Below are 15842 nucleotides of genomic sequence, written 5' to 3' on the forward strand. Positions count from 1 at the left end.
GAAGTCCAGGACTGCAGCCCTTGCCTCTGGTGGATGTAAAGTCTGTTCTTTGGTCCAGTCCCGGGGTCCGGGCTTCGTGCCAGGCCTCCCGGACGGTTCTCTCTACGTCCCAGGTGAGGGTGGCCACGATAGTGGACTCCGGGATGATGGGTTCCGGTGGATCCGACAACTCCGCTTTGCCCTCGTCTTCGTGTACCCGGGACAAGGCATCCGATTTCTGGTTCTTGGTCCCGGGCCGGTAGGTGATGCGGAAGTCAAAACGGCCGAAGAACAGTGACCAGCGGGCTTGCCTGGGATTCAGCCGCTTGGCGGTCCTGATATACTCCAGGTTCCGGTGGTCAGTGAAAACCCTGAATGGCACGGACGTTCCCTCCAACAGGTGTCTCCACTCTTCAAGAGCCTCTTTCACCGCAAGGAGTTCTCGGTTGCTGACGTCATAGTTCCGTTCAGCCGGGGTCAACCTGCGGGAAAAATAGGCACACGGATGAAGGACCTTATCGGTCTTCCCACTCTGGGACAGCACAGCTCCTATCCCTGAGTCCGAGGCGTCCACTTCAACCACTAACTGGCGACTAGGATCGGGCTGCACCAGAACGGGTGCAGACGAGAAGCGCCGTTTCAACTCCTTGAACGCGGCCTCGCAACGATCCGACCAGGTGAAGGGGACTTTTGGTGAGGTCAGGGCTGTCAGGGGGCTAACAACCTGACTGTAGCCTTTAATGAACCTCCTGTAGAAATTCGCAAAGCCGAGGAACTGTTGCAGCTTCCTACGGCTTGTGGGTTGGGGCCAGTCTCTCACCGCAGCAACCTTGGCCGATCAGGTGCGACGGAGTTGGGGGAGATGATGAACCCCAGGAAGGACAAAGAGGTGCGGTGAAACTCACACTTCTCGCCCTTAACAACAGCCGGTTCTCCAATAACCGCTGCAGGACCTGACGTACATGCCGGACATGAGTCTCAGGATCCGGAGAAAAGATGAGTATATCGTCTAGATATACGAAGACGAACCGGTTGCAGGAAGTCCCGCAATACGTCGTTAACCAAGGCTTGGAACGTCGCGGGGGGCGTTTGTGAGGCCGAACGGCATGACCAGGTACTCAAAGTGACCTAAGGGGGTGTTGAATGCCGTCTTCCACTCGTCTCCCTTCCGGATCCGAACCAGATGATACGCGTTTCTAAGATCAAGCTTGGTAAAATCTGGCTCCATGCAGGGGCGTGAACACCGAATCCAATAGGGGTAACGGGTATCGGTTGCGAACCGTGATTTCGTTCAGCCCCCTATAATCGATGCATGGACGAAGTCCGCCATCTTTTTTACCCCATGAAAAGAAACCTGCGCCCATCGGGGAGGTGGAATTTCGGATCAACCCGGCAGCTAACGAGTCCCGGATGTAGGTCTCCATTGATTCGTGCTCAGGCCGTGAGAGGTTGTACAGTCTACTGGACGGGAACCCACTGCCTGGAACCAAATCGATGGCACAATCGTACGGACGGTGGGGGGGGAGTGTGAGCACCAGATCCTTGCTGAACACGTCGACAAGGTCGTGGTACTCCACCGGCACCGTCCCCAGATTGGGCGGGACTCTGACCTCCTCCTTAGCTTGGGAGCCGGGAGGAACCGAGGAACCTAGACACACCCGATGGCAGGTCTCGCTCCACTGAACCACTACCCCGGCCGGCCAATCAATCCGGGGATTGTGCTTCAACATCCAGGGAAAGCCTAAAACCACACGGGAAGTGGCCTGAGTCACAAAAAACTCGATCACCTCCCGGTGGTTTCCTGACACTACCAGCGTTACAGGTGGTGTCTTATGTGTGATCGGAGGGAGCAGGGAGCCATCTAGCGCTCGAACCTGCACAGGCAAGGTAAGCGCCACCAGAGGGAGCCCTATCTCCCTGGCCCATCTGCAGTCCAACAGATTCCCCTCAGAGCCCGTGTCCACCAGTGCTGGGGCCTTCAGGGTTAAATCCTCATACAGGATCGTGACTGGGAGTCGTGTAGCAATGTGGGTGTGTCCCACGTGAATGTCTCGGCCCACCCCTAGCCCAGTCTCTAGGGGCGGGCGTTGGTGTTGTAACCACTCGGGGCAGTCTCTCACATGGTGCTCTAGTGCACCACAAACAAAACAAGCTCCATGGGCCCGTCTCCTCTGTGCAGCTGGTGCCCTAAATGTTGCCCTACTCGTGTCCATAGCTTCGTCAGTAGGGGGAGCTGTGGCCCCACGGAGCGCAGGGGCCGTGGAGCGTGGGGAAGGCGGAGCACGGTCGGAACCGGAAGGGAGAGGGACGGCGCGTGCCCGGCCATGCCCTTCGTCTCGTTCCCGCCGACGTTCTTCTAACCGGTTGTCCAACCGTATGACAAGATCGATAAGCCCGTCTAAATCCCGCGGTTCGTCCTTAGCCACCAGGTGCTCCTTGAGAACCAAAGACAGTCCGTTTACAAAGGCGGCGCGGAGGGCAGCGTTATTCCAGCCGGATCTCGCAGCCGCGATGCGGAAGTCGACTGCATAAACAGCTGCGCTCCGGCGCCCCTGTCTCATTGACAGTAGCACGGTTGAAGCGGTTTCTCCTCTATTAGGGTGATCGAACACGGTTCTGAGCCCCCTCACAAACCCATCGTATGTCAGAAGGAGCCGTGAATTCTGCTCCCAGAGTGCTGTAGCCCAAGCGCGTGCCTCACTGCGAAGCAGGTTTATGACATAAGCTACTTTACTAGCATCGGTCGCGTACATAACGGGATGCTGTGCGAAGACGAGCGAACACTGCATCAGAAAATCCGCGCACGTCTCCACACAGCCTCCGTACGGCTCAGGAGGGCTTATGTATGCTTCCGGGGAAGGAGGGAGAGGTCGTTGAACAACCAGTGGAACGTCAACGTTACGCACAGGATCTACGGGAGGGAGAGCCGCAGCGGCGCCCGGAGGGCGCGCTACCACCTGCGCGGCGAGAGCCTCCACCCTGCGGTTCAGGAGGACGTTCTGCTCGGTCATGAAATCCAACCGAGTCGTGAAAGCGGTGAGGATCCGCTGCAACTCACCGATTACCCCTCCCGCGGACGCCTGCGCGTCCTGTTCTTCCACTGGCCGTTCAACAGCCGGTTGACGCCCCTCGGGATCCATGACGTTGGCCGAGATATCCTGTTGGGAAAGTGTCAGTACACGGACCCACAACAGGGGGCGCAAATGAACGGACAATGGAGAAAGTCAAATAACAAGGCTTTACTGTTGTGAATGTGCACAACGAATACAACCAATCACGAAATGGACAACAGTCAATTCACAAAAGTGTTGTGTGGGCAGGCTCGAAGATAGGAGACGCCTCTCCAAGGTAAGACCCGAACCACACGGCTTCCTCCGCCACAGGACCCCGGAGATACCGGAGCCGCCAAGTCCCGAACTCCCAGGTGGCCACTGCCTCCGCGTGTCGGACCTGGTACTGCTGGCGAGGAACAAAGAACAGTTAGATGGGGGCGCGTTTGCACCCAAGACTCCGAACAGCAGGGAAGTTACCTCCACCTCTCGTTGGAACAGTAATCCACAAGCTATGCACTAATCCAAAAGGATACACTCCGTCAGCTTTGATACGTTACCTCATAGGTAGAAACGATATCTCGGCAATGAGGTGGAGGTGCCGTCCTGCTGATATACCCCACAGATGATTGCCGTCAGCTGTCTCAGGTGATGGGTGACAGCTGTCACCGTAGCTGCTCACGTGAGGCGGCGGCGCCCTCTGGTGGTGGTGGGCCAGCAGTACCTCCTCTTCAGCGGCCCACACAACAGATACTGTACATTTGCATGTTTATATATAATAGGAGATATCAGACCTCCGTGTTTTTTGATATTTCCCTATACAGAATGTCTCGCCTGGTTAATAATAATTACAAATACATTATTATCACAATTATTAAAAGAACCATTGATTGCATTGTTAAACCAATGACCTTCATTGGTAATCTTTACATAGAAACCGGTGGTTTTCCAGAACAAATGAAAGTTGCTCAAGTAATCCCTATCTTCAAAAGTAGGGACAACACAAATTTAACAATGACAGATCAGTGTCGCAGCTCTCACAGTTTATTGTGTATAGTGTTTATTGATCTACGCAAAGCATTCCATACAATAAATCATGAGTTGTTATCAAAATTATACAAGTATGGGATTAGGGGCACAGCACACCAGTGGCCCCAAAGTTATATTACTAACCGTCAATGGTATGTTCATATTAAGGGGCTAAATTCTGAGTGTAGAGAAGTCATATGTGCAAGGGTCCATTTTACGGCCTTTGCTTTGTCTTTTGTTTATTAATGATATTTGTGAATAATCAAAAATGTTAATTTTTTTTGTTGTTTGCTGATGATAGTAGTATATATATCACTCAGGAAGTAACTTGTTGGAAAGAATAGCAGAAGAAATGATAAAAGTGAGAAACTGGTTTAATGAAAATAAGTTGTCTTAACAAAACAAATTATGTGATTTTTAGTCATGGAATGAGTGATGATGTGAAAATGACCATTGATGGAGTTATTATTGAAAGAGTTAGTAAAGTTAAGTTTCTTGGTGTTGTTGTAGATGCAAAATTAAACTGGAAAGCCCACAGAGATTATACAAAAAGAACAGTTAGTAAAAGTATTGGCCTTTTATTTAAAGTAAAAGATTTGTTTGACTGTAACTCATTGCAAATGTATTTTCCCATACTTCAATTATTGTACTGAAGTCTGGGGTAACATATACGTAGCAGTACCACTAAGTCCTTGTATCTGTTACAAAAAAGAACCATTAGAATTATCAACAAAAAGGGCACCGAGTGCATACCAATAGTTTGTTTACTGCACTTAGTCAATTAAAATTTAAGGGTCTTGTCGACTTAAAAACTGCACTTATGTGGAAAGCTAAGCAAAGAATTTTGCCAGATGATCTTGAAAATGTATTTAGTTTTGTTACACAGGCGATTTGCCATAGAAGAAAATATAATTTTCAGACTATGTTCGCACAGACAACTGTGAAACAGAAGTGTCTCTCTGTTTCTAGAGTTAAGCTTTGGAATGCATTGAATGAAGAAATTAATGTTGTACAAATATTTATAAATTTAAAAAATATATAAGGACAAAATCATAAGAGAATATAGAAAATTAGAAGAAAAATAAATATAACTGCTGAAATGTAAGACAATCATGTTACTGTTAATGATGTTTATTTGATGCTTGATGACTTGATGAGGAGACCGCATTCATATTGGAATTGAGAAAACAAATAGATTTCTTTTTTTATTTTAAGTTTTATTACCAGAAGCAGAGAATACAAGATTTATCTTCCTTTTGTTTCTTTTTGTTAATGAAAAATGCTTATGTAAGAAGGCAATGAATGAAATGACATGAATGAATAAATACATTACCTCCGCCAACGAAGTCAAAGTCAGGAAAAATCTTGAAAATATCCTATCCTTTAACATTGAACGAATTTTTAAAATTCATAACTCTGTCAAAAAGATCTAATTTCTTTCATATTTGAGAACATTATGTAGGATGGTATCTGGTTTTGTGGCCATTTAAACATTGAAAACCACATTTTATGTATGTTTTACATTATAACTTTACTAAATGTGCTCCAATCGCTCTCATATTTGAAAGTGAGATGCAGACTGGCATTCACTATCGCCTGACAAAGTTTGATCTGGATCTGATCCGGACTGTGGATTTTGTGAACATTTGAATTTAATATTGAAAAGTCCATTTGGTGTACATTTTGCATTATATCTCAATCAAACGTGCCTCAATCACTCTCATTTTTCTGTCATGGATTTACCTACACCACCAAAAGTGGATGGAGGTTCCACTTTTATGCCCGTTTGTCAGTCTTCCACTTATGACTCGGAAATGAAGTTCCAAAAAAGGAATGACAAATTACGTAGTAAAGATAATCAATGTTCCATGAAAAAAAACTTTGATTCAAGTGCATGAACTAAATACATACTCCTGACATTTGATCACATCTAATATTGCTTATGAAATGAGACTTCTAACAGGACTTTAACCTTGAATTTTTTTTCCAACGTAAAAATTTGTGGAATTGGAAACTAGTGTTGGTGGAGGTTTGCGCTCCGAGTGCGCTGCTCTAGTTTCAAATTTATTATACATCGTTTTAAAATATTTTCATATATGTACGTTTGTGACCTGAAGACTTTGGTAAAACCATATCTTACACCAATACAGTTCATCAATATTAATAAAAATCTATATTCAACAAAGATTTGAAGAATTCCTAAAAAACATGTTATATTTTCATCATTAGAGACAAATTTGATCTTATACACAGTGTTCTATAATTGCCTTACAACAATAAGAGATTAAAGGGCTCATATAGTGCAAAACAGTTCTTAATCTACCTTTTTCATTTTCATGTTTGAGATTTAAATTTAAACATTTGCAAATGCCCACAATTCTATGAATGTTTTCACAGACATTCTTCTTCTGTAAACATCATTTAGGCCTGATGAGCTTGTTTGAGACTTCTATAACATATAACAAATACATGCTAAATGATTTGACAGTGAAAGTATTCATAGCGCTTCGCATTATCCACATTTGGCTGGCGTTGTGTGTTCGCCGCTCGTCTGATTTTCTCCAGTTTTCTCGTGTATAATTCGGTTTTTAGTGGCTTGAGTGTAATTTTTATTTTGGATATGTACTTAACGTGGTTTTTGGTCCTTCAGTGTGCATTTTTAGTTATCTTTGATTGTTTATTGCCTGCTTTGCGCTGTACGACGCCACATTTCCCAAAGATGTATCGTTATCTTTGGCTGCTTTCAGTGATGCCGGTATTTGGTTAGACTCTTTCTCTCCGATTGTTCTGTCTGAGTTATTTTCATTAGTTACTTCATCCAAACCATCAACATGTTTATTAGACCCCATTCCTGCCAGGCTGCTCAAGGAAGTCCTACCATTATTCAATGCTTCAATCTTAAATATGATCAATCTATCTTTGTTAGTTGGTTATGTACCACAGGCCTTTAAGGTGGCAGTAATTAAACCATTACTTAAAAAGCCATCACTTGACCCAGCTATCTTAGCTAATTATAGGCCAATCTCCAACCTTCCTTTTCTCTCAAAGATTCTTGAGAGGGTAGTTGTAAAACAGCTAACTGATCACCTGCAGAGGAATGGTCTATTTGAAGAGTTTCAGTCAGGTTTTAGAATTCATCATAGTACAGAAACAGCATTAGTGAAGGTTACAAATGATCTTCTTATGGCTTCGGACAGTGGACTTATCTCTGTGCTTGTTTTGTTGGACCTCAGTGCTGCTTTTGATACTGTTGACCATAAAATTTTATTACAGAGATTAGAGCATGTCATAGGTATTAAAGGCACTGCGCTGCGGTGGTTTGAATCATATTTGTCTAATAGATTACAGTTTGTTCATGTAAATGGGGAATCTTCTTCACAGACTAAAGTTAATTATGGAGTTCCACAAGGTTCTGTGCTAGGACCAATTTTATTCACTTTATACATGCTTCCCTTAGGCAGTATTATTAGACGGTATTGCTTAAATTTTCATTGTTACGCAGATGATACCCAGCTTTATCTATCCATGAAGCCAGAGGATACACACCAATTAGCTAAACTGCAGGATTGTCTTACAGACATAAAGACATGGATGACCTCTAATTTCCTGCTTTTAAACTCAGGTAAACTGAAGTTATTGTACTTGGCCCCACAAATCTTCTGGATGGCATTTCCCTGATCTCTAGTAATACTGTGAGAAATCTTGGAGTCATTTTGGATCAGGATATGTCATTCAAAGCGCATATTAAACAAATATGTAGGACTGCCTTTTTGCATTTACGCAATATCTCTAAAATCAGAAAGGTCTTGTCTCAGAGTGATGCTGAAAAATTAATTCATGCATTTATTTCCTCTAGGCTGGACTATTGTAATTCATTATTATCAGGTTGTCCTAAAAGTTCCCTAAAAAGCCTTCAGTTGGTTCAGAATGCTGCAGCTAGAGTACTGACAGGGACTAGCAGGAGAGAGCATATCTCACCCGTGTTGGCCTCTCTTCATTGGCTTCCTGTTAATTCTAGAATAGAATTTAAAATTCTTCTTCTTACTTATAAGGTTTTGAATAATCAGGTCCCATCTTATCTTAGGGACCTCGTAGTACCATATTACCCCATTAGAGCGCTTCGCTCTCAGACTGCAGGCTTACTTGTAGTTCCTAGGGTTTGTAAGAGTAGAATGGGAGGCAGAGCCTTCAGCTTTCAGGCTCCTCTCCTGTGGAACCAGCTCCCAATTCAGATCAGGGAGACAGATACCCTCTCTACACTTAAGATTAGGCTTAAAACTTTCCTTTTCGCTAAGGCTTATAGTTAGGGCTGGATCAGGTGACCCTGGACCATCCCTTGGTTATGTTGCTTTAGACGTAGACTGTGGGGGGGTTCCCATGATGCACTGTTTCTTTCTCTTTTTGCTCCGTATGCATCACTCTGCATTTAATCATTAGTGATCGATCTCTGCCCCCCTTCACAGCATGTCTTTTTCCTGGTTCTTTCCCTCAGCCCCAACCAGTCTCAGCAGAAGACTGCCCCTCCCTGAGCCTGGTTCTGCTGGAGGTTTCTTCCTGTTAAAAGGGAGTTTTTCCTTCCCACTGTAGCCAAGTGCTTGCTCATAGGGGGTCGTTTTGACCGTTGGGGTTTTTCGTGATTGTTGTATGGCCTTGCCTTACAATATAGAGCGCCTTGGGGCAACTGTTTGTTGTGATTTGGCGCTATATAAGAAAAAAGTTGATTGATTGATTGATTGATTTCACTCCCTCGGCTGGCGTGATGCTAAGCTACTCTGCAGCTGAGCTACGAAGCTTGAACAACAATAATGTCCCTCGGGACATTCTCGCTATCAGAGAGCTTGGCTTGTTCCGCCGACGTTGCTGTGTCCATAGAGGGTCCCGGAGAAAGTTTGTGTTCCATCGAACTGGGTCGTCTGTGCCGGTCATCTGGTCAGCTGAGCGCATCGGTGCTCGGCGCCCATGTCATCAGACCTGCAGCTTCTGGGAATTGTAGTCCTGATGTGACGACAGCGGTTCCTGACGCTCTCCGGGCGCTGGATGGAAAACGTGGAGTGGATTTTAAGATACTCAGGCCTATTCAAAGATGTCAGTCTGTCAAACCGACAGAAGTCTTCAGTTTGGGTCTTATTAACATCAGATCTTTGTCCTCAAAATCCCTGTTGATTAACGATCTAATTATGGATCATCATTTGGACATGATTGGGTTATGTGAAACCTGGCTCAAACCCACAGCTGTTCTTCCTCTGAATGAGGCCTGCCCACCAGGGTACACATTCAGTCACATGTCTCGTGCGAAGCAAGGCGGGGGTGTTGCTTTTATCTATAAATCCAAGTTTACCTTCTTGACTGTCGGGGGGCATAAATATAATTCGTTTGAGCATCTGACTCTCCACTCTGCCCATGATGCTACATATTGTCAGGGTCAGAAGTATGGAAATCAGTCATGCCATGTTGTCACTGTTTATAGGCCTCCTGGCCCATATTCTGAATTTTTAGATGAATTTGGTGCTTTCATCATTAGCCTGTCAGCTAGTGTGGACAACATTTTGATTATTGGTGATTTTAATATTCACACAAATAAGCCCTCTGATCCCCTTTGCAAGTCATTTATGGAACTTGTGGATGCGCTGGGATTCCAGCAATGTATTCAGGATTCAACACATACTAGTGGAAATACCCTTGATTTGGTACTCACACGTGGCCTTGCTGTCACAAACATTGACATTTTGCCTCTTGCCTCAGTGATCTCTGACCACTCATTTGTTAGGTGTGCATTTATGTTGCCGCGCCTAGTGGATCGAAAGCCTTGTCTTTCTTTGCGGCGACGCATTACTCCTTCAATTATGATAGAACTCAAAGCCAGACTGCCTGAAATTTTGGCCTCGGGGTTAGAGAATATTCAATCAGTAGATAGTCTTGCGGATGGCTTGAACTCAGCGCTGAAGGCCACACTGGACAAGGTTGCGCCTCCTCTCTTGAGGACACGCCTTCCCAAGGCATACTCACCTTGGTTTAATGGTTACCTGCGTGACCGTAGGCAGAAGGCTCGAGGTTTTGAACGGAAATGGCGTAGTTCTAAGTTAGAGGTGTTCCATCTTGCATGGCGAGATGCTGTCTTGGATTATAAGCAGGCACTACTGGCTACAAAGCGTGCCTATTATTCTGATTTGATTAATAAAAATAAGCATAATTCCAAGTTTTTGTTTGAAACTGTAGCACTTCTTATTCATGGACAGCCACCTGTTATTCACTCTCCTTTCTCAGCACAGGACTTCTTGGATTACTTCGAGAAGAAAATTGAGGATATTAGGTTGAGTATATCTCAGCAGGCTTTGGCCCAACCACTGCATACTACTGTGGAGGTGGATGCGCCCACTGAGGTGGTATCCAGATTTAAAGATTTTGATGGTATCTCGCTAGGTGCACTGACGAAGCTCGTGACGTCTACTAAAAGCACAACCTGTTTAATTGATCCTATACCAACAAAACTGTTTAAGGACCTGTGGCCCATTCTTGGACCAACTGTGCTGGAAATTATAAATCTCTCATTAACTTCTGGATCTGTTCCTAAGTGTTTTAAGTCTGCAGTGATCAAACCATTACTTAAAAAATCTAATCTCGACCCTAGTGTATTGAAGAATTATAGACCGATATCAAATCTGTCATTTTGTTCTAAAATCCTGGAAAAAGTGGTCTCGCGACAGCTCGTGGACTACCTCACTGAGAATAATCTTTTTGAGCCACTGCAGTCTGCTTTTAGAAAATTTCACTCCACAGAGACAGCACTTACTAAAGTAGTGAATGACCTTTTGCGAGCAATGGACTCGGATATCACTACGGTCCTGGTGCTGCTGGATCTTAGTGCTGCATTTGACACTGTGGATTACCATATTCTACTCAGTAGGCTGGAGAATCACTTTGGGATTACTGGAACTGCTCTTGCATGGTTGACGCCGTGCCTGTCCAGTCGTTCCTACTGTGTATTGTGTAATGGAACCTCCTCCGATCGTAGAGACATGAAGTTTGGGGTTCCTCAGGGATCCGTTTTGGGCCCCTTGCTTTTTTTCTCTTTATGTAGCACCCCTCGGGAATATATTGCAGCGTTTTGGGATTCCCTTTCATTGCTATGCTGATGACACTCAATTGTATATGCCAATAACTGCTGGTAATCTTACTCACATAAAATCCTTGGAAGATTGTCTTGCATCAGTAAGAAGTTGGATGTCTAGTAACTTCCTGCTTTTAAATTCTGATAAGACTGAAGTTATGGTTTTTGGTCCAGCGAGATATCGGCATCAATTTGATCAGCTAGCATTTAGCTTAGGTCTGTGTGTTATACATCATACGGATAAAGTGAGGAACCTTGGAGTAATTTTTGATCCTGCGTTGTCCTTTGATCTCCACATTGGAGACATTACAAGGACTGCCTTCTTCCATTTGCGAAATATAGCGAGGATTTGTCCTATTCTGTCTATGGCTGATGCTGAGACTTTGATTCATGCGTTTGTCTCTTCTAGATTGGACTATTGTAATGCTCTATTCTCTGGCTTACCGCAGTCCAGGATCAGGGGTCTTCAGTTGGTTCAGAATGCTGCTGCCAGACTTTTGACATGGAGCAGAAAGTTTGACCACATTACGCCAATCTTGGTGTCCCTGCACTGGCTTCCTGTTTCTGCAAGATCGGATTTTAAAGTACTAATTTTAGTTTATAAAATTGTTCATGGACTTGCACCTCCCTATCTGGCTGACTTGATAAGCCCCTATGTACCAGCTCGGGCCCTGCGTTCTCAGGGTGCAGGACTTCTGTGTGTTCCCAGGGTGAATAAAAAGTCTGCCGGTCACAGAGCTTTTTCCTATCGTGCCCCAGCTCTGTGGAACGATCTGCCGGCACACATTCGGCAGTCGGACACTGTGGAGACCTTTAAATCACGTTTAAAGACTCATTTATTTTCCCTGTTTTATCATTAGTGTTATGATGTGTTTTTAATCTTGTATTCTTTTACTGCTGTCTTTCTTTTATGGTTGTTTTGATTGTGTTTTAAATTTTTAATTGTTTTTTATGTTGTGAAGCGCCTTGAGACGATTTTGTCGTGAATTGGCGCTATATAAATTAATAAATTTGAAATTTGAATTTGTTGTTAGAGCCTTATTCCAAAATGAGTAAATTCATATTTTTTCTCTCATAATTCTACTCAGAATACCTCTTAATGACAACACGAAAAAGGTTGATTTTTTTTTTTTTTGCAAATTTATGAAAAAAAAAACAAAACTAAGGGCCCCTTCACACATAGTATGAATGTGGTCGAATTGCGCATGAATTGTGCATGAAGCAGGAATCGTATGCAATATGTGTAAAATTGTAGCTGCCTCCAACGCCTTGTACACCTGTTGCTACAACTATTTGCTCATACCAGCGGCTGAAAGACAGAGGGTGCGCTGTGAGAGCCCACCAAACTCTCTCGCGGCAGGTATCGGCCAAATTCCAGGTGACAAACACGGACATCTAACACCGCTCGCATGGCACTTAGAAAATGTGTGGCCATTCGCATGAAAACAGTCAGCAGACAATCACTTTTGTCCTGGCAGTGAAATTCGTCTAAGTGCCCCAACGAAGAAGTTGCCAAGTACAGATGTGGCGTGCCAGAGTGTAGGCTCCCCCCACAACCCCCAACACATGCATTTGGTTTGCACACCCCCCCTGCAGGTGAGGTGCCTCTCATCTGATCACAGATGAGATGAGATTACTTTGGTCTGCGCGCTGACAGGACAGGGGGTGTGGCTGGCTGCCAACAGCTGTTGAGACATCTCTGGTCCTGGACGTCACAGCTGCAGAACACGTACCGTGTTTTGACAGACATGCACGTGTGTGTGCTTGCTGTCCTCACGTGGAAATACATAAAAACATATATCGCTTTTGCGATGGGCTGGAGAAATGGACCGTCAGTTCATGTGGACATGCAGCAGGCGATCTGAATGTCACGTCTGTCTGACAGGACACACGTGTCCCGAGAGTGGCGTGGGACTATATGACAAGCCAACAGTGTGACAAATACGGCACTTTCGGTCATGTATCAGCAGAAATACACTGTAAGATGGCACGTTTTTTTCTTTTTTTAAAAATACCTTTATGTGCTTGTTGATTTTAGCCATTTCATGCTCCTGTTATAAGACAGTGATTGTAACGCAGTGGTAATGTTTCCATCTGGTAATCAGAGCTTTTGTAAATTGCAGGTTTGAATCCCATGAGTGGCATTTATTTTTTATTTAACCAGGGTTATTTAACTGCAGGGTTCTGTATTGTTCCCCTTTTATTTATTATTTATATCAACCCGATGATATTTACTAATTATACAGCTGTTTTTTATTTTATTGTTCTCCACACCAGTGGCGCGATGTGGTGCAACATGTCTCAGCTGCTTGCACTGTGTTCCTCCTTGCGCAACACCGGGTTTGTACACGACCACCCGTCGGCTCGATGTTTTCGTGGTTCAATCATATGAGCTGTTCTGCCGTGATTCGCCCTGATTTGTACTTATTCTTACTATGTGTGAAAGGGCCCTAAAAAAATCACATGTACATAAGTATTCACTGGGGCGCTCAAACCATGCACCTATGTGCTTGATCATGCACAGAGAAACAGGCCACATTGCCAAAAATGTCAAACCTGACGCTGCCTCACAATGCAAGTAATCCTCCTCATCTTAGTCTCCATAAGTAACTACTCGCTTGACACAAAGGCATTCCAGCAGCAGCCAAGGATCATCCGAAGACATCGAGTACAAAAAACATCCAGCCTTCACCTTAGGTCACTGGTTAGCGTCTAAGTCCCACAAAACCATACAGTAAGACAGGTAGCACCTATAGATTTTGACCTTCATTTTCCTTCAAAAAAATATCAGAAGCATCGCCAAACACCTTTGTCCAGTAACCTCATAACTCTGTAAGCTCTTTGCAAGTGTCTCTCCATCTCAAAGGCTGAGGTCCCAGAGATATAAAATCTACAATGAAATCTAATTTATGATATGTATTTTGAAGTCAGTTCTACAAAATAAAGTCCTAATAGGTGCAACTAAAGGCCCCGATCTGTTCTGATCAACTGAACTATTTTATTGTATAGCAAAGTCTAGCTAACATGTTATGGCCTCTGTAGAAGCAACATGAAAACAAACTTCCGACATTTGCAGACAGATGAAGTATATAATGATGCAGTACAAAACAAACCCCAAAGTTCAAAGTTTCTTCAGTAGTTCAGTTAATCAACAACTTGCTAACAAGATCTACAATGATTTACATCCTGCTTGTTTACAGTCCTTTAATAACCACCATCTCAGCCATCATTATGCACTGCAGCAACCTCATCAGTCAACCTTGGCCCTCGGCTGACCCTGACAGCCTGTAGTGTCACAAACCGCCTCCAGGGGAGGCACTATCTGTGTTTAGTGACTTCCCACATTCACTGAGCTGAGGTTCATGAAGGGTGAATTCTGGCTCTGGAACATTTCATGCTGTCCGTCTCTCATTACATGTCACACAAATAATCCTTCACTCCCTGAAATACACGCAGGAAGTCGTGCTCAACTAAACCCGCCGCTCACTGCCGACTTCAAAGGACCAAGAAGAGACCCAGCGTCATCGGGTACTGAAACAGGCAGTTCTCAAACAGCTGTGACAGCATTTTTAAGTGATTTTTTTTTAATCACTTACAAAAAAAAAAAAAAAAAAAAGAGATTTTCTTCAGCACCACTGTAATTTTATTCCCTAATATTCCATATAATTCAAATTCACCTTGTCTGGAGACAATTTAGGATTTTGACCAGCATGCATAGAACTTTGAACCTTGCACGTATGCTTCCTCCTCCATGCGATTTGTGATATCTCACAGTGCAAACTCACTATATTTGCTATGGAATCCTTCCAAAAATAAATATTTTACCTGAGTAGAATGTGTTTATTTTCAGGAGCTCCTTCTCACAGGTCTGGAAAAACATCTCCTCAAATTTGGCGTAGTATCTTTTCACCGTGTCTTCATCTGTGACTGGAGAACGAAAAAACAAAAACAAAGACAAGCAATCATTAGGTGCTTTCACAAACACACCAAATGACAAGAGACTGCTTTAAATTTGTGTTTTTATCATGTACTGCATAACTTGTCCAGTAGGCCAGACGTCTAAATACTCCATCTGTTCCTTTAAGGTTCTTCAGCAGTGACGCAAACAGACACTGAGAGATACAATTAGATCAACAGCTTCCTTCCGTCTCACTCCCCTCTAACAAAACCCTGCACGTCTTTATCAGGAATGGACAATTCAATCAGCATTGATGCTTTGTCTGAAACAATTCTCTGTCTCATTCACACCAGACTACCTGACACCTGCAAACTTTAAAAACAACCCATGATCCAGTTACTTAATAAGAATACACATAGAACACACAGGCATGCCCACAAACAGCCGGTGTGGTCGGCTCTAATGATTACCTTATAACAGTGAAGAGGGACTTTTGTCAAATATTATACCATAGTTGCATGGGTGAGACTAACACAAGGGTTGAGTGTGCAGTATCAGCACAAACTTGGTGGCGAGCATGTTGTGGCCCAAAACAGCCGGTGTCCCGTTTCTTTCTTATTTGAATTATACACAAGATTTTGCTTTCTCTGTAGTGCTTGCATTTTCATTCTTCTTTTTGTTTTGGAATTCTTACTTTATATTTCTCTGTATTGTGACAACACATTTATTGTATGAAAATGTATAGTCCCTACAAGAAGATGTGTGTTTTTCCATGTTG

The 15842-nt window shown here is 44.0% G+C and overlaps 1 protein-coding gene across 1 annotated transcript in view; it reads right to left on the minus strand.

The window, feature by feature from the left end:
* xpr1a (xenotropic and polytropic retrovirus receptor 1a) overlaps nt 1–15842 on the minus strand; it is a 229231-nt gene that overhangs the window by 52234 nt on the left and 161155 nt on the right. The window contains exon 3 of the mRNA XM_034179678.1: nt 14992–15093. Within this exon, the coding sequence (XP_034035569.1) occupies nt 14992–15093 (102 nt within the window). The remainder of the gene's footprint in view (nt 1–14991; nt 15094–15842) is intronic.

Source organism: Thalassophryne amazonica, chromosome 10 (assembly GCF_902500255.1).
Source record: "Thalassophryne amazonica chromosome 10, fThaAma1.1, whole genome shotgun sequence".
Classification (NCBI taxonomy): Eukaryota; Metazoa; Chordata; class Actinopteri; order Batrachoidiformes; family Batrachoididae; genus Thalassophryne; species Thalassophryne amazonica.